The sequence below is a fragment of the Patagioenas fasciata genome, chromosome 16, assembly GCF_037038585.1.
Source record: "Patagioenas fasciata isolate bPatFas1 chromosome 16, bPatFas1.hap1, whole genome shotgun sequence".
Taxonomy (NCBI): domain Eukaryota; kingdom Metazoa; phylum Chordata; class Aves; order Columbiformes; family Columbidae; genus Patagioenas; species Patagioenas fasciata.
This window is the reverse complement of record NC_092535.1, coordinates 7,337,418-7,355,812: the sequence shown is the minus strand read 5'-3', so window position 1 is coordinate 7,355,812 and position 18,395 is coordinate 7,337,418. Positions and strand designations below refer to the sequence as shown.

The 18,395-nt window shown below is 51.3% G+C and overlaps 1 protein-coding gene across 1 annotated transcript; it reads right to left on the bottom strand.

Annotated features, from left to right (window-relative positions):
- Positions 1-1,518: 1,518 nt before the first annotated feature.
- EEF1A2 (eukaryotic translation elongation factor 1 alpha 2) lies at positions 1,519-15,399 on the bottom strand. Its single transcript, XM_065850028.2, has 8 exons — positions 15,252-15,399; positions 13,724-13,936; positions 9,890-10,069; positions 8,532-8,828; positions 4,542-4,692; positions 2,900-3,156; positions 2,579-2,813; positions 1,519-1,866 (listed from the first exon to the last, which is right to left on the bottom strand). The coding sequence occupies exons 2-8, from the start codon at positions 13,865-13,867 to the stop codon at positions 1,739-1,741; spliced, it is 1,392 nt and encodes a 463-aa protein (XP_065706100.1). The 5' UTR covers positions 13,868-13,936; positions 15,252-15,399; the 3' UTR covers positions 1,519-1,738.
- Between the last annotated feature and the right edge of the window lie 2,996 nt (positions 15,400-18,395).

Genomic DNA, 18,395 nt, shown 5'->3' with positions numbered 1-18,395 from the left:
TTAAACCATCAGTGGGAAAAGAGGCTTCTCCTGCAGTCCCGCTGTGCCTGGAGGGATTCCCAGGTCTCTTTCCAGTTTGTGGCAAGCCAAAGACACAACCCTTCATAAAGGCCAAATGCTCCTAAGACCTTGGCCATCAAATTGGTTTCTCTGGATGATGCTGGGGGTGTGATGAGGGGCAAGGAGCCTCGGTGGCTTGTGCGCAACGTTTTGGGAACATGGTTCAGTGAGCTGATACGTGTCCATCTGCTGTGGGCTGGGACATGGGATGGGGACAGTATTGGGGGAGCAGGTGACAGGGGCTTCATGCCATAATCTCTGTAATTCAGCTTGGTGTCAGCTCCTTGAGGCTCTGCCTGGGGCATTGAGTGCTGTGGAGTGTCACATGTTAATTAGGATCATTAAGGGCTCCTGCAACACAAACAGTAATGATGCTTGTGCCTCTGGAGCTCTCCTGGGAAGAACCTCACACGATGCTGAGCCCGTACATGGCATCTGCTCCCAACGCTGTGGCATCTTCTAAAATCTGAGCCAGGAGCACAGACAAGCTCAAGATGCCCCAGCAGGCTGCTAACCCCATCTTTGAGGAGGAAACGTCCCTTGGAAATGTCCCCAGAAGCACTGTCACACCTCCTCCCTCTGCCTCCCTGCCCCACCGTACCAAATCCCACTCATCCCTATTCTTGGTCTTCCCACTCGCTCCCCCTCCAAGCACCTGGCTCTTGGATTTTGGTCAGTCTTAAACACTCAAAACCCTCTGGATTGGGGCAGCTGATGCTGGGTGGGGTGGGAAGAGGTACAGACCTTGCCCCAGGCTGCAAGGTGAGCCAAGACACCATCTTGGGTGAAGATCATGAGTTTGGAGGCTTCTTAGGAGTCCTGAGTCATGTCTGGGCTCCAGCACATGGCTTCAGTTGGGGAGAAATGTTCCTGTCATGTTGTTTGGAAAGGGATCGGGGACCTACCACACATGAGGCAAAGCAAGGTGTAGAGAGAAGGCAGCTTTGGATGCTTTTCCCAAAATGATGGGGTATTATAAAGAATACAAGTAATGCTGCTAGCCCTTGCAGGAGGCATGGGGAATGCTATTTTCTCTCTTCAAATGGCATAAATTTAGAGATTTAACTTAATCTTATGTTGCATGGAAAAAGAATATATTAACGGCCCTGATAGTTGATATTAGAAGGTTGGGCAGGTTAAGGATAGTATCAAAACCCAGGCTGCTGTAAGAGCAGCCCCTGGCTGGGGGAATCAGACTGGACATCTGCATCAGTCAAGGGGCAAGAGCTGGGCACTGAGTGACACCCTGAATACAGGTGCCAAACCCTCCAGATTTCCATGCCAGCCTCCTCTGTGCCTGTCTCCACCATCTGCTCTAAGTGGGACTACAGGAAACCCACCAAAACCAGCCCTTCTCAATGACAGACACACACACAAAGCTCCGCACCTTTTGGGTTGGTTGGTTTAGTTTGTTTTTTGGGGTATTTTGTTTGTTTGTTATTTTTTTTTTCCACTGTGGATGTTGTACCAGTTTTATTGGTAAAATTAACATGAAGCCTCACAAACGCTGGAACATGCTTTTCCTTTTAAAGAATTTCCACTGGACCTTAATGGTGAGCATCCAGTCGTTGACATATAAACTCTTACAAGCTGATGTGCACACATGCGCCCGGGGGAGACGGTGGCAGCGTCCTGGTGTCAGGGATGGTTTCTGCGCGATGCACTGGGAGTCCACGATTCATTTGCCAGCCTTCTGGGCCTTCTGGGCAGACTTGGTGACTTTCCCGGCCCCACCACTTTTCTTCTCCACATTCTTGATGACGCCCACGGCCACGGTCTGCCGCATGTCACGGACAGCGAAGCGGCCTGAGGGGTGGAGAGAGGGGGGACATGAGCGAAACGCGGCCACTTGGTCCCCGCTAAGGCTGAGATCTTCTGTATGAGTGATGGTGGGATCTACACCCACCTCTCATGGTGCCATTTGTCACTCCTGCCCTTGGAACAGGTTACTGCAGGAATGAGCCCTGAGCCTTCAACCCTTGCTCTGGCTGCCAAGCTAGCCCTGCTGCTCCTCTGTTTAAATGACTATTTGTTAAACTTAAATTACATCTGCTCTGCAAGCTCCTGGTGTTGCTAAAGCTTCCAGACATGCAACACCATCCACGGAAAGCATGGCACTTCCCTGCTTTACAAGGTGACCTCTACCGAGCAAACTTGCTTCTTCTCCTGATCAGCTCTGTTTCAGGGCAGAGATGGGGATGCTGAGAAATGTTTCTGCATCCAGAAACTGTCAGGGTTTAGTAACCTGGAAGGAAAGATCTTCTTGATCCCAGAGGGAAAATCCAGCCCTGCCTTTGAGAACAGTCACCCAGCTCAGCAGAGAACCTGTCCCACCCCCCAGGCCCTGACACAGTTCATGTGTCAGATTCTGCAACCTCAACATGTTTGGGAGCAACAAAAGGTGCTCAGCTCTCTTCCCAGTTTAACTGGGAGAGGCTCAGCACATCTGGTGTGAGTTCTACACCTACAGAGTCTCTATACTCCTCTTTGGGAGACCACAAAACAGCCGTTCCCTTACCAAGGGGTGGGTACTGGGAGAAGCTCTCCACACACATTGGCTTGCCGGGGATCATCTCCACAATGGCCGCATCGCCTGATTTCAGGGACTTGGGGTTGTCCTCCAGCTTCTTGCCGGACCGTCGGTCAATCTTCTCCTTCAGCTCAGCGAACTTGCAGGCGATGTGTGCGGTGTGGCAGTCGATGACAGGCGAGTAGCCAGCGCTGATCTGGCCAGGGTGGTTCAGGATGATCACCTGGGGAACAGAGTGGTGTCAGGGCAAGGCTGGGAGCCAGAGGATGGTGACAAACCATGCGTGGTGGCACCAGCAGCTTTGCTCACCTGAGATGTGAACTGCGCTGCTTCCTGCGGTGGGTCTGACTTGCTGTCCCCGCAGACGTTCCCACGGCGGATGTCCTTGACGGAGACATTCTTCACGTTGAAGCCAACGTTGTCCCCAGGCAGAGCCTCGCTCAGGGCCTCGTGGTGCATCTCCACGGACTTCACCTCGGTGGTGATGTTCACAGGTGCAAAGGTGACCACCATGCCAGGTCGCAGGATGCCAGTCTCCACCCGGCCCACAGGGACTGTACCAATCCCTGTAGAAACGAGGACAGACCAGAGCAAAATGTAACCTGTAGCCAGAACCTGGCTGCAGCAAAAGCAAGATATCTCCAGTGGTTTGTAACAAAGACCATGCTTACTTCTTTCCCCCCCAAAAAAACCAGTTTTTAGCTGCAAAATCAACATTAACATTTTGAAAAATACCATGAATCCACCCTTTCTATCCAATGCTTTATAAAAAAGGAGTAACGTCATAATCAGAAGGCCCTGAGCAATCCATGTGCCCTGAAAGCTCTTCCTTTGTAGGAGCTGTGGCATCTCCTGCATGGGCACCGGGCACACCATAGTGTGTGCAGAACATGCTCCACATCCCTGATGGACACACCAGCACCATGGGATAAGGCCCAGTTCTGCCAGTGAATGAGGGTAGCTAATTAAATGAAGGGGACCTTTTACACCCCATGTCATCAAGAGACTTTGGCAAAACTCACCTTTGGAGTGAGGTGAATAATCATTAAGCGAAACAACCTTGAAAAGATGTTGGGGAGGTTGGGTAGACCTGTCTGCTTCTCCACCTCCCCGCTTCCCATGTTGCCTCTGCTCTCTAAGGACCGGCCTAATGGTAAAACCATATCTGCCTTTCCACCAGCTGAGCTAGGGGAGGACACAGACCTGCTCGCTGTCTTTAATCTTCATTGCAAACATAAGACTGCATTCAAAAGCCTGCTATAATAAAACCGACGTTCAATCCCTGCCTGGTGTCTACAGCACACGTGTACTTGGGAAATTGTGGAAAAGGGCTGGAAACGCCTGCACCTGCCGGATCCAGCAGCCGGGGAATCAGCAGGGCTGCCCGCTGCTGCCAGCAGGTTAGAGAGCTCAGGGGTATTTATAGCTCAGAAAAGTGTCCCCATCACAGAGGGGACAGGAGATGCGCCAGTCGAAACATTCCCTACATGGCTGGCGCTGCGGCCCAGCTTCGCAGATGGAGGTGCTGGTGATGGACACCAACATTTGGGAAGCATAGGCAGACCATGGCCAAGCTGGCACACGCCAGCCTCATGGGTGGCTCTTTCCGCTAGCCTTGTCCCTCCCTCATCAGTGCCATGTTTTTGCTGCCTCCAACTTGCCCTGCCGGCTGTGACCTCTGGGACACCCAAATCTGCAGCCGTTTTGGCATCACCAGTTCCTTGGGAAGAGCTCACAAACCTGTTGCTCCTCTCCAGTCCTCAGGCGCCTTTGGGTATGGCAATGGAATCTTTGCCCTGGAGCTAACACTTCTCCCCAATGTTATCTCACGTTTTCACAGTTCAATCTCTTCAGCTCCCCAATGCCTGGAAATGTCATTTCCAAATCCCCAGAGAATTAAGGCTCTGGTTAAAGCAGCAGGAGGAGGGACAGTGGCAAGGTTTTTGCTCACCTCCAATCTTGTAGACGTCCTGGAGAGGCAGGCGCAGGGGTTTATCTGTGGGGCGGGTCGGGGGCAGGATGGTGTCCAGGGCCTCCAAGAGGGACACCCCACTGGCATTGCCTTCCTTGCGCTCCACCTTCCAGCCTTTGAACCAAGGCATCTGGAAAGAGAACAGCGGCAGCATTCACTGATTGCACCTGACCTCAGCATCCAGAGGTGATCCCCCACAGATGTCCCACCACGACAGTCTTCATGGAGTCGGTCCAGCCATGTCTTGGATTTACCTCGGGAATGAGGAGCTCTTTCCGCTTCACCATCCCTGCATGCTTATCTGCACCCCCTTGCTCAATCTCCCCCCTCTGTCCTAGAAACATGCAAAACATTCATTAACAGGAGAAAAAGGATGGAAGTGGTTAAAACCAGCAAACTCACAGCCCCCATTTCCAACACCAAACCATGGGTGCTGCACCAGGTGCCAGGATCTTGCCCTCCAGCAAAGGTTTCTCCAGTACAGGAACCACAAGGTCTCCAGCTAAGTCCCAGCTACAAACCACTCCACCTTCACTCCTGAGAACTGAGCTTCTTCAAGGTGAGCCCCAGGCAGACCCTTCTCCCTGCTCCCTCCTGGTATCACCCCTCCAGCATTTGGTTTTTAAACCCTGGCTTGGGAGGATGGTGGAAACCTGGCGCTTGCACTAGGGCTGCTGAGGGGCAGGATCATTTTTCACAGATGCTCTCTGCTCCTGCCCCCTTGAAGCTAAAACTGGTGAGAGAAGAGGCAGAGAGGTGGGGAAATGTGCTCAGCAGAGGCCAGGGTTTGATGCAAGCAATCACAGTGCTTTCTCAGGGTGATGCTGCACATCTGGAAGCTGTAGGGCTTGCTGATGAGAAAAATTCAGTCCTGAGTTTGAAACAACCCTGATACAACAGAGATCAGAGTCTGCAAGATCACTCCACTTTCACACAGAGAGGTTTAGACAATATTTTCCCACTCATCTGTAAAATGCCCCAGCTCCATCACACACACTATGGATGTGGCTTTTCCCTTAGGTTCCAACACCAGAGGCACAGTGTATCCGGCATGGGGCTGGAGGTGAAACGGGACCCCCAAAGTGTCCCCAGTTTCACACCATCCCTGAAGGACATGGCTGTACCAAGGCTGGTTTCCCATACTGCAGTCTGCTCCACTTTTGGGAAGGAGGTGGGAAGAGCTGGGTCCATCCATGAAATTCAGCCTGCATCGAACACATCCCCATCAGCATCCCTTGGACGGTCATGTCTGACACCAACTGCCCTCCTTGGTGAGAGTGGCAGGAGAAGCCTGGGGACACTTTTGCCGAGGGATCGTTCCAGACCATGCAGCCAGTGCCAGAGCTGGGCTAACAGCTCTTTGAAATGATAAATCCATCCAGTCAGTGATGGAGCCACATGTGATGCACAGGGTGACTCAGACCTTCATGTCCCCACAGCTCCCATCCCTCTGCCCTTGTACAGCTTGGGGACTGGAGACATGGCAACCTCTGCCCTGTGTCACCTGGCTCTCAGAGCTCTCCTTTTTCCTTTTGATGCTTTATCCAGAAAAGTTCTGACATCCCAGGAATCAGATGAAGACGCACTTTGACACTTTCTGGGAGCAAATCCACTCTGTGAAACCTCGACGTGCCCCCAAGTTGAGAAGCATCCACAAACCATGGCTTTTGCTGCCTCCTAAGGCCACCCACCAGCACTCTTATGTATTCCCCAAATCTGTTTCCTAAAGAACAATTTCTCTTCCATCACTCCTATAGCAAAAGCAGGATCTGATCAAAGCCTGCAGCCAGCCAGGCTAAACTGCAGGCTCAAGCCCCCCTAAATAACAGCTGAGCTCCAATGCTTTTGCACCCCATGTGCATATTACAGAGGAGTCACTTTTCTCTGATTTTACTCGGTCCCTGAGCATCCCAACACACACACCCCACACCCCCCAACACTGAGGCTGCAGCCCTGGGCCACCACGTCCCGTTGCACCACAGAACGGGTGTGTTTGCATTGCTGCATCACATGGAGTGAAAAATCTCCCAAAACACATTGAGTGGCCCAATTCTGCCAGCTGCAGCAACAGAAAACTGACTTCATGTAAAAGCCCATTTGCCAAAAGCCTCTCAAATGTCAAATTTTGATGCAAGCATAGTTCAGCCATAATTTTTTGCACTTGGCCTTGGGCTGCTATAGAACGGGGACATGGGCTGGAGTTTTCCATGCAGAGCTGGCTCCAGTCCAACATCCCACCTCACCTCCCTTGCCCAGAGGTGACAGGAGCTGTTGGGACGTCATGGCTCTAATCCCCGCTTTCTGATAAGTCCCTTGACAGACAGACAAGTCACTTGACTGCCTTGTGCTTCAATGAAACACTGCCAGAAACTGTGAGTGAAAAAAATCAGAGCTTTTTCAGGTGAGGAATGAGAGGAGAGATATCTACACTAGCTTCCTGCTCCAGCTTTCCTAGATGGGGTACAAGATGGGAAAGAGAAGCCTGTCCCAAGCCAGTGTCCTGGCAAAGGCAGGACGGCAACCTCCTGGAGACCACAGCATGGGGAGGACCCTGCACCCTCTCCAGCAAACCTCATGCTGATCCAGACCGCTGGCCAGGTTTTCTTCCCAGTTCCCCACCTCAGGCAGCTCCTGGGGACCCACTCTGGAGGCAGCTGCCTCCTTACAGCAGAGCCGTGAGTTATTTCGGCTCCTGGCTTCTCTCGGGCAGCCCATCACATTGAAAACATTCTCTGACACCCAACCAGAGGAAGGGGGCCAGCAAACCCCATCCTGCTCAGTGCCTCCCCTCCACAACCTATTAATAGGAGAATTGTTCAGGATCATCTTCCCAGCCCAGCAGCTGCTGACATTTGGAGTCTGTCTGATCTGAGGCCCCAAGGAACCATGCGGTTGGGTTCGGCTTGGCCGCAGTTGACCTTTATCCCAGGTCTGCTCTGCAGGGGACAGGAATCTCCCATGCACCCCAAAAATTCCTTCCTTCCAAGACAGCCCCTTTCCCGTGCAAGGCTGTGAGCTGCATTTCATGCACTGCAGTGCTCCTCAAGCTCAGGCTTGTGATCCCTGACCTCCCTGGATTGCTGCTGTACTCACATGTTGCTTCCCTCATCGTAGATCCCTGACCTGTAATCCACAGGTGAAGTTCTAAACCACCCTTCAACGTCAAATTTCCCATAACTGTTATTGGCAGCTTGTCTGCCAAGAAGTCCCTGTCCTTCTTCAAGCTTTTCTTTCTCCCCTGCTGTCATATGAAATAATGGCAAGGACTCACTCAGAGCACCCTTCCTCTGTATTTCCACCATCCACAACACCAAGAAGCATTGTAAAAATCAGCTGGACAAGAAACAGTCCCAAACGGATGTTCTAGGAAACCATGGTTTTGGCATGGGAAACCTGGTACTTCCTCAAGAAAAGGCTACCTTAAGAAGTGAGGTCCCAGCAGTGGAGCTGGATGTGCCGTCACCACAGCGGCATACGGCACCGATGGGGAAGAGGACCTGATACCCAAACACACAGGAGCCTGGCTGCACGGTGGGAATCAATCCAAGCCTGTAACCAGATTGTGCTATTTCCCTCAGAAAACAATGCCCTAAAACCACACATTACATCCTGCTGAGAGTGATGATTGCTGCAGGTGGCTCTAATGTCACCATGGAACTGACGATGTGAAACCTTCAAATCACATCCCAGAAGCAAAGCCACGCATATCATCTGGAGATGCTCATGTTTAGCCGCTGGGGTGTCTGGCCACAGTACAGCAACCAGCGTGCCCACAAACAGCGGGCCCACATTCATCCTGGCTGAGCGCAATCAGAGCTACGTGACAAACACATCGATGCCGGCAACACAGGCCATTACATGCGACGGGTGCACGAAATGTGCCCATGGCCTTCAGAGCGTGGAGATCGGCTTCAGCTCGGATGGGAATAATCAAGATATGGGGAAAAGTCTAACACAGCACACACTTACATTGGGAGAGGGCTCCAGCATGTTGTCCCCGTGCCAGCCTGAGATGGGCACGAAGGGAACTGTGGCTGGGTTGTAGCCGATCTTCTTGATGTAGGCGCTGACCTCCTTGACAATCTCATCGTAGCGTTTCTCACTGTAGGGGGGCTCTGTGGAATCCATCTTGTTGATGCCCACGATGAGCTGCTTGACCCCCAGGGTGTAAGCCAGCAGGGCGTGCTCGCGGGTCTGCCCGTTCTTGGAGATGCCAGCTTCAAACTCACCGACACCGGCAGCAACAATCAGGACAGCGCAGTCAGCCTGGGAGGAGAGAGGTAATGAACTCCTGCTGTCCCCAGAGAGCTCTGCTCCTGGTGACAACCCTGGGAGCTTTGAGTCAGTCCCAGACGAACACTACTCCGAATAAGTCTGGTTTGAACAGATTCCCTGCCAGCTGCTCCCCTTAGCCCTGCTGATCTACCTCAAAACTCACCTAACTCTGTTATTTCAGACTTGCCAGCTGTGCAAAGGTTCTACGACGTGGGTTGGAAACCAGGATAGGTCCCTCCACGTAGCATGACTCTAACTAGGACCTCACCTTGATCATCCAGGGCTGCACAGCCTAGGCCTTATCTAAAGCCCTACTGCAGTCTTGCAAATAACCTCCCTGGGTGACGGATGAGGCTCCAGCCATGCAAACTGTATTCCTTGGTTCGCTTCTGTACTCAGAGCCCCCAGCAGAAGCTGCATGGGTTTGATGGAAAGCCATGTCCAGCCCAGCTGGCATCACAACAGGAATCTCGCTGGGCACCCAGAGAGACTCATCCAGCACCCATCAACCACAGGGTGATGCAGGAAAGTCCTGTAGAGTCGTGAGGGGAAACTGCCCTACCCTGGAAGGGTAGACCATGGAGTATGGCAATGTGATCTGGTTTATCGGACAAAGAGAGCTGCTTTGAGAAAAGGGAAGGAGACCCATGGAGTCTAAGGGATTGTTGGAAGTTTCTTGTATACCTCAGCTGGCTGAGGATAAAATGATATGGGAGATAACCTCATACAAAGGCCTGTAGGTCATAGCATCCACCTCCCAGAGAGGCCAGATTCATGCCCACCTCCTCCAAGTAGGGAGAATGGGGTGGAGAAATCACCGATATGTGTCCAAGGAGGCCCTTTCTCCCAGATGCCCAGGGAGACACAGGACCATGGTGTGCTGGGTCTGCTGGTGCTATCCAACCTCTTGCATTGACCCTGCTCAATGCCACTTGATGTCTTCTGTCTCAACCACCCACCTCCAAAAGGACTCCAACAGCATCTACATGACCCTGGGTTCACTGGGAAGCCTCAGCCTCCCACCTCCAGCAGCTCCTGCCATCATTCCTCACCTGGGAGGTCCCAGTGATCATGTTCTTGATGAAGTCCCTGTGGCCAGGTGCATCAATGATGGTGATGTAGTACTTGGTGGTCTCGAATTTCCACAGCGAGATGTCAATGGTGATGCCACGCTCACGCTCGGCCTTCAGCTTGTCCAGCACCCAGGCGTATTTGAAGGACCCCTTCCCCATCTGGCCAACACAAAGGAAAGAACTGGTGAGAAATCCAAGGCCATGGCACTGGTGCTGGCAACCCACTCTCCAGGGAACATCCAAGATCATCTAGGGTCACATTGCAAACAATGAAGGCAAAATTCTCTAAATCCAACGGCAATGATCTATTTACTGATAAATATAGACGAAGGGAGATATTGTTCTCAACACATTCCTCAATTGGATGGCAGACAGGCTGGAAGAAGAGCCATGAAATGAATTTGTGAGTGGGACTGGATGGGCAAGAGCTGGAGCCAGTGACCCATGAGGTCTACTCCATGAAATGCCATGGTCCTGCATGGCTGCTGGGAAATCACGGTGCTACAGAACTCTACAGTGATGGTGAAAACTTCTTAGTGTTGCATTTTAACCTATTAACCAAATCGGTGAGACAGCTGGTTAGTGGGAAAGGTCATTACTGCATGAGTGACCCCACAAGTGACAGGGGTGTAGGAGGAGATGGGTTAAAAGAAAATGAAATGCAAGATGGTTGCTATGAGCAGAATAGAAATGTGATTGATTTTTGCCACAAAGTGTGTGAATTCACGCAAAAAGCTCCTGTGAGCCGCAGCCAGACCAACTGTTGTTGCCAAATGGCCAAAATCTCAGCCAACATCGTAATGCACAAAACCCTTCTGGGTGACATCAGCTACAGTAAATCTGTCCTGTGATAAAGCAGAATCCTTGGTAAAAGTGTGATGTCACTTGTGAACCCCTGTCTCCTTTGGGTCAGTGTCCTTTGATGTCCAGGCACTGGGGACAGCTGGATTTCACCCCCCAGTATGGTGGTGGTGAGTCCAGTCCGGGTTGGGATCCTGCCAATGTGCAGATGTGGCAGGAGAAGACCACCCCTTGGTGACCATGCTGTGTGCATTGATCAGCCAAAACAAAGGGTTAATGTGCATCGATCATCAGATCTTGGCCTCAGATGCAAGGGGCATTTTTTAAGATGGAAAATGGAATTCAGGTCATTTGCGGATGATTTAATTGGCTCTAACTGCTGTGCAAGGACATAGCTGCAATATCTCACTCCCATCCATCCCGGTGTTCTCTGCAACCACAGCTTCTTTCAGAGCATCAATGCATAAAATTCATTATGGCCCATTATAAATCACTTCTCCAGAGGGAAGCACTGCCTGACTGCAGGCAGCCAGTGCTTCAGTGATGCTCCGCATCAAGAAGGTGAAGGTGGCATCACATCTGAACCCGTCCTGCCCCAGGGCTGCTCTGCCCTGAGCTCCCCTCACTCCAGCTCAAGGAATTAAAGGTGTCGGCCCATTTACGTAACCGCTGAGGGCTGCAATGACTTTGCAGCTTGCTCTGGAGGATTATGGACAAAATCCCAAAGCCAGGGGCTGCTCCCCCGTCCTGGGAGGGGACACCCAGTCTCAGGGGTGATGCTCCATCCCCACGGGGCAGCCGGGAGCTCTCGCACCTGCAGTAAGGGCAGTTGAGGGGGTGAAAAAATCCAGAATCAAATCTCTGCTGCTGAGCATCCTCCTGGCATCAGGCTTAGTGAGGAGGCAAAGAGCTGGGAGCTTAACCCTTTCCAGCATGGAAATGGGGGACAAGGGAGGGGCATCATTTGCTGGAGCTGGCGGAGATACACCAAGGAACGGTGCGTTTTGGGCAAGGCGTGAGTAATGGGTAATTCTCAGGCAGGAGTCAATCAGCAAATACCACAGCTTTTCACTCAGCAGCCTGTTCCTTCATTTTTGGATGGGGAAACTGAGGCACAGAGCAGACCCTGGATCTCCTGCAAGGGTTGAGTGGCAATCAGCACCTTATCATGGGTACCCGCATCCACACACACAAAAAAAACAGTCGTTTTGTGTGGAAAACCCTCCCCAACATACGTAGCTTGAAGACAAATGAGATCCTTTATTTAGCAAACAGTTTCCCTCCTTTCACGGGGTGTATTCAGTTACTCAGAGCTGTTGTTGAAAAAAACAGGGTATTATCGAGCTTTGCACAATACCTTCCCTGTTCAGTGACAGGAACAGCCTGATTTTCCTTCATCAAACCCCAGTGGAGGGACAGCTTTTTATTTGGAGACCACAAACACTGATTTTTTTTTTAATAGAACAACTCTTCTTTAGGAGATACTGTTACCTTTGCCCTCAAGTGAAAAACAAAAAAATAATTTAAAAAAAATAATAATAAAAAAAAATCCTTGCCCTTTTCTCTTAAAAATAAAATATCAGACCCTGGTGTTTGTTTTTTGGTGGTTTTTTTTTGTTTTTTGGGTGCACACAGGCCTCCATTTCCTGCGAATGCCACCTAATGGAAGAAAAGCCTTCCCCAGCCCTGCACCAGAAAATGGAGTCTGGAAGCTCAGTCAATAGGCTATTAATAGCAGCTCCCAGTCCCCGCGTATTCCGGCAAGTCAGTGAAAGTGTCTGTTCAATTAAAACAGCCGCGATCACATCTACAATAACCTAATCGCACCATCTCCGATCTGTAGGTAAATTGGGGAAATATATGCAGGGATATCAGCGATCATTTTAAAGCAGGGAGGAAAAGATCGTTTTGTACGAGGGAAAGAGCCCTTCGTGTAAGGGCTGGAAAAAAGGGCTGACAGTGAGGCAGGAAAATGGGTGGTTTAGCTTGGATGCTATTGGCATATTCAAAGGGTTAAGACAGACAGAAAATGTCTAATAGAGAGTGGCAGCTCTATAAATCCTTCTTTTTTTTGCATTGAAATGTGGGATGTTGTCCAGGAAAAGAAAAATAAATATATAAATCGAGGGATATCTGCATTAATGATTCCTGTAACGATGACGACAAGCCATCTTCTGAGACCAGATCTGCCCTATGGATAACACAGTCAGGCTTCTCCTGGCTCACCCACCTCTCTAGAATTTACCATCGTTAATTTCTGAGAGCTTCCAGTTCACATTTTTCTCCCCAAGACTATTTATGCTCTTTCATCTCTGTATTTGCCATATTATAGGTATTGGGTGGTGCGGGACAGCCTGCTAAATGCATGCACTATTAAATTGCTACAAATGCCATCATTATACGAGTTAAACAAAAGATTTTAACTTAAATGTTCATGCTGAATGCCAGCTTTTCTGTATTAAAGGCTACCAATCAAGCTCCACACCAGACCATATGCTTCCGAAAAAAAAGGAATAGGGTTTTTAAACAAAATGGATCAAACGACTGGTCCAGCTGATGCTTGTCCCCAGCAGGCACTGGAAATAGATGTTTCAGAGTGAAAATCAGAGAGTCCTGTATCAGCCACTGAGGGATTATCAGGTTTTCCTCCTCATGCCCAATATTTAGAGGGAATTTCATGCCCTGAAGCACCATGGTTTGTAGCTCTTCCAGAACCCTAAGCTCATCTTGCAGACCTCACTGTGCTCCTGCTCTCATTAAAAGCCCTCGGCAGGGAGCCCCCCCAGCTCTGGAGAACAGGGTGGCGAGTGCCCAAACAGCCGATTATCCCAGATCAGAGGAGTTGGGAAGATCCAGAGGGGAAAAAAAGAGATGGGGACAGAGGGAGAAAGAGAAGGAACGAGAAGGACAGCACCAGGCAAAGGGGAATATTGCCCATGGGGCATCAATGTGGAGCATCCCTGTGGGTGGGAGTGAGGGGCAGGGGGCACAGCGGGGGGATGGTCTCCTCACCTCGGCAGCCTCCTTCTCAAATTTCTCAATGGTCCTTTTGTCAATGCCCCCGCATTTGTAGATGAGGTGCCCGGTAGTGGTGGATTTCCCAGAGTCCACATGCCCGATGACGACGATGTTGATGTGCGTCTTCTCCTTCCCCATGCTGGTGGGCTACACGGGGCTGGCGGTGCTGGGGAGGGTTGTGGGAACGCGGCTGCGTTTTTGGGGAGGCTGCGAGGTGGGAGGACAGAGGCAGGAGGGTCAAAAGAGCCCCCATGACAGCACCCTCCCAGCACATCAGCGATGCTTCCCCTCCCCTCGCCCCACCTTCCCGCTGGACCACGACCCCATCACGGCTGGGGGTGCCTGGCCTGGGCTGGCAGCTCTGCCAGATGGGCTGGAGCCAGCTCGCCCCTGGAGGAGACCAGCCGGGCTATTTCTGGCTGCGATGTACAGCCTCCAAGTTGCAGCGAGATGCCACATCTTCCAGCATCTCACCCTCCTGGAGACCCCCAGTTCCCAGAGCTACGTCATCGCTGCCTCAAAGGTGCCCTTCCTCCCCGGAAAAATCCTTTCTCCAGCTCAGGAATGCTCCTGCCACCTTCTCGCTCTTTCCAAACCCGAGGGCATCTTCCTCCATCTTGTGGGTGCCCTGGGAGGAGCTGTGGGTGCCCGTCCCCGCACGCTGCCCTCCCAAGCTACATAGAGTTTGGGTGACAACATGGTGTCCGCAAAACAGGACGGACAAAAATAGCTCTCACCCGCTCCCCCCGAGCAGGGCTGCAAATAGCGGGGCTGCTGAGAGCTGGGCAGCGCGGGCTGAGCCTGCAGTGGGGGGGTTTATTATATTTTGGTGCCATGAATCTGGATGAAACGGGGGGAGGAAGCAAAAAACGCAAATCGATAGATCCGGGGAGCTGTTCTGGCATCTCCCAGCGTTACCATGGTTCTGCTACACAAACCTGGCACAATTAGGAGCTTTAATTTGACGTATAATAAAATCCAATTTTGCGAATCTGCCCATAAAACTAAATGAGGTCAGGAGGAGTTTGCTGCTCTAATAGCGATCCGGTCATGCGGGCAATAATATCCCCATGAAAAGCCTCCCTGGGCAGCAGAGTCCCAGCTGCCTCATCCCTCCCTGCCCTTGAACATGAATTTGGCCATTTTGCAGCTCCGCTGAGATGCCCAAACGCCAGGAGCAGGTCCCTCTGCCCGGGGGGCACCCTCAGCACTCAGGGTGGGAGATACAGGGGCACTTGGGGGAACGGGGATTTATTTTATTGATTTTTTCCCTCTTTAAGGAGCTAAAGGCTGGGGGTGGGGGAAGCAGCGGGTTTTTTCCCACCTGCAGAGGCACCTGCGGGATGAAGGAATGGCCCAGCCCCATCCTCTCCCTCCCTACGCGGGGGTACCCCCCACCCCATACAGCACAAGGTGGAGTTCACCCAATCCCCGCACCCCCTGGGGAAGGACCCCTCGTTTCCCCCCGTCCAAAGCCCGGTTGCCCCCCGCATCCCGCCCGGAGGGGTCCCGGAGCTCTTACCGGAGCGGCGGTCGGGGCGGCAGAGGCTGCCAGCTTGGGCTCCGGCGGCTTTATCTCCCCGGGAGGGGCCCACCTATTGACGGCGACAGCGCAATGCAGCGACCCCCCCGCACTACGGCAATGCGGTACCGGGCGGGGGAGGAGGAGGCGCGCCGGGGGGAGGAGGAGGAGGAGGGAGGAGGGAGAGGAAGGGGGGGAGGAGGGAGACGGAGCTGGGAGGGAGGGAAGGTGGAGGGATGGGAGAAATGGAAGGGTGGGAGATGGAGGGATGGGAAAGGATGGGAAATAAAGGGATGGGAGGAAGATGGAGGAATGGGAGAAATGGAGGGATGGGGGAAATGGAGGGGTGGGGGAGAGATGGAGGGGTGGAAGGTGGGGGGATGGCAAGATGGGTGGATGGATGGCAGAGGTCGGAGGGAGACAGTAAAATAGAAGAGGGTTGGGAGGAAGGTGGAAGGATAAAAGGTGGACTCATAGAATCATTTTGGTTGGAAGAGCCCCTCAAGATCGTCAAGTTCAAATATTAACCCAACACTGTCACTAACCCATGTGCCTGAGAACCTCATCTCCGTGTCTGTTCAACCCCTCCAGGGATGGTGACTCCACCACTGCCCTGGGCAGTCTGTTCCAATGCCCAACAGCCCTTTCCAGGAAGAAATTGTTCCCAACATCCAACCCCAACTGCCCCTGGTGCAACTTGAGGCCATTTCCTCTTGTCCTATCACTTGTTCCTTGGGAGAAGGAGAGATAGGAGAGACAAAAAAGATGTAGGAATGGAAGATGAAGGCATGAGGTGAAGATGGAGGGATGGGGGAGATGGAGAGATTGGACGCAGAGAGACGGTAGGAGGAAGGAATTACAGAGGAAGATGGAAGGAAGGGCTTTTTGGAATTGAGGAGAAATTCTGGATATCCTGGTCCAGGGGAAGTGAGAGAGATGGAGGTCAAGTGGGGCTTGGAGCCCCAAGTGTCCTCCTTGGCAGCCTGTGGGTGAAGGGACAGGGCTGGCATGGGACAGGGGCCCAGGGCCACCAAGTGCCTCGGCTCTTGCTCTGTCCCCAGTGGGGCCAGTGGTGCAGAAGGGCTTTTTTGTCCCACACGTGGGGACAAGAGGGGTCCCTGCAAGGCACACACGGGGCAAACCCATATCTCTGCCTCGGTGAAAATGCTTTAGCCCAGGAACAAGGGGCAAAGTGAGGGACATATGGAGAAAAACAGGTTTCTGCACCTGCAACATGTGTATTGCTTGCTCGAGTATCTGTGGTTTATTATCATAATTTCATTTAACAGGAGATGGGGTTCAGGTCCTAGGAGGACAAGGAAACCATAAGTAATCTCCTTTGGTAAGACCATTAATGTTTCTTTGCTTAAAAAAGTAACGTGTAGTGGTCAGAATATTTATACCTGTGTCAGCTGTGCAATTACAAGGCTAATGCAAAATTTTCTGTGTCCTGAAGCCCAATATAGGTCAAAAGAGAGCTAATTTTGAATTAAGCTAGGTAATAGCCCAGGCCAATTTTATGGCTCAGACCATCCTTCCAGTGAATTTAACAGCTAAATTGGGTACTTTTACCTTCATAGTCTAAGAGTTACAAACTTATCATGCAGATAAAAATATTACTAACCTTCCATTTATGTTCAAAGGGAGATTTTACTCTTTTTCTAAATGCTATAGTTCACTGGTATTTTCTTAGAAATATGATAGGAAAGGTATCTTTTACTTTTATGTAGCATTTCTTGCGCAACATAAAATTCACCGAGTGCCGGAAAAAATAAACAAACTTCCAAGAGGAAGAATCCAAGACAGCAGTTAAAGGGATTGACCCAGTGGGTCTGGATGTGCCAAGGATGGACATCAAGGGTGAAAACACAGAGGAGAGAAGGGCATATAAACCCCTCATTCTTCACACCCATGTTTTAGTGGTTTTGCCAAGAAATAAACCCCTTTTTTTAATGCAAGGGCTGCGGGGCAGAGGCTGCATTTGCTGATGGATACTTCAGCTTTTGTGGAGATGGAGTAAATCCCAGGTCCCTCAGCTGCTCGGAGGTCTCTTCTCTCCATTCCTTCTCCAGTATAGAGAATTGGGATTTTCACCTCTTTTCCCAGACAGGGAAAAGAGAAACAGGCAGGGCACTGTTTCTAGAATGAAACGGAACCTGATGGCACATCAGACTATAAATAGGTCGGGACATAGGAGGAGAGGGGGCTGTCAGACCTGGCTAATCCTGGCTCGGTTAAGCCACCTTATGCCCGGTCTCTGAGAAGCTTAAAGTCACAGCTGTGCGCCCAGGTCGCAGCCTGGAGAAAAGGGTTTCATCAAATACATGAGGTCCCTGTGGACCATCAAGTTCAATTATCATGCCCGAGTGGAACCATTTTCTGGGAAAACACGGCAATTTGTCCTCAAATGTTCAGCTATGTGAAATAAGAGACATTAGCAGGCAAAATTTGAGGGCAGCTGAAGTTTAGCGCTTCGTCTCCATCCATCTGGCTTCAGATTCAGGTCCCAGCTGAAACAATTCCTGCACATGCTATTTCAGCTCGATTCCTTCCCCCCCCAAAAATGACCAAATTATTTGGGGGTCATTTAAGAAAATAGAACCCCCCTGAAGGGCTGCGCAGGCTGCATACATGCAAGGCAGGTACCTTCTGACCCCTTTCATCATCACCTCCACTCCATCCAGCCCCCAGATTAGGACCTGATGCTTTAAACTGTGTCAAAATTCCCATTTGCCTAGACATAATAATTGAGATTTTTTTTTTTCTTTTTTTTCCAAAGAGGCCCTGCACAGTGTGACTGGGAAAGCGAATAATCTGCGGTGCTGGTAATTTGTATGTATCTGGGATGCGAACACCCCGGGCTGCCTGCCTGGATTTGCCTTCGCACTGAGGGTGTTTCTTCCTGTGAGTAACGTGTTCAGCGAACTGAGCGCTGTGTTTTTGTCTCTATAAAACGCTCCTTTGGAGGCGGTGGTTTGGGCAGAGCAGACAGCAGCCATGGGGGATGCCTGCCCTGGTGTCACCCCAGAAGCCCTGCCAGGGAAAAGTGGCTATAAATTGCTATTTTCTTCCTTCTTCCCTTGCAAAGCACTAGAGTTATTTTCCTTGAAAAGCAGAAAGGCAGGGCCTTGCACTGGCCTCATG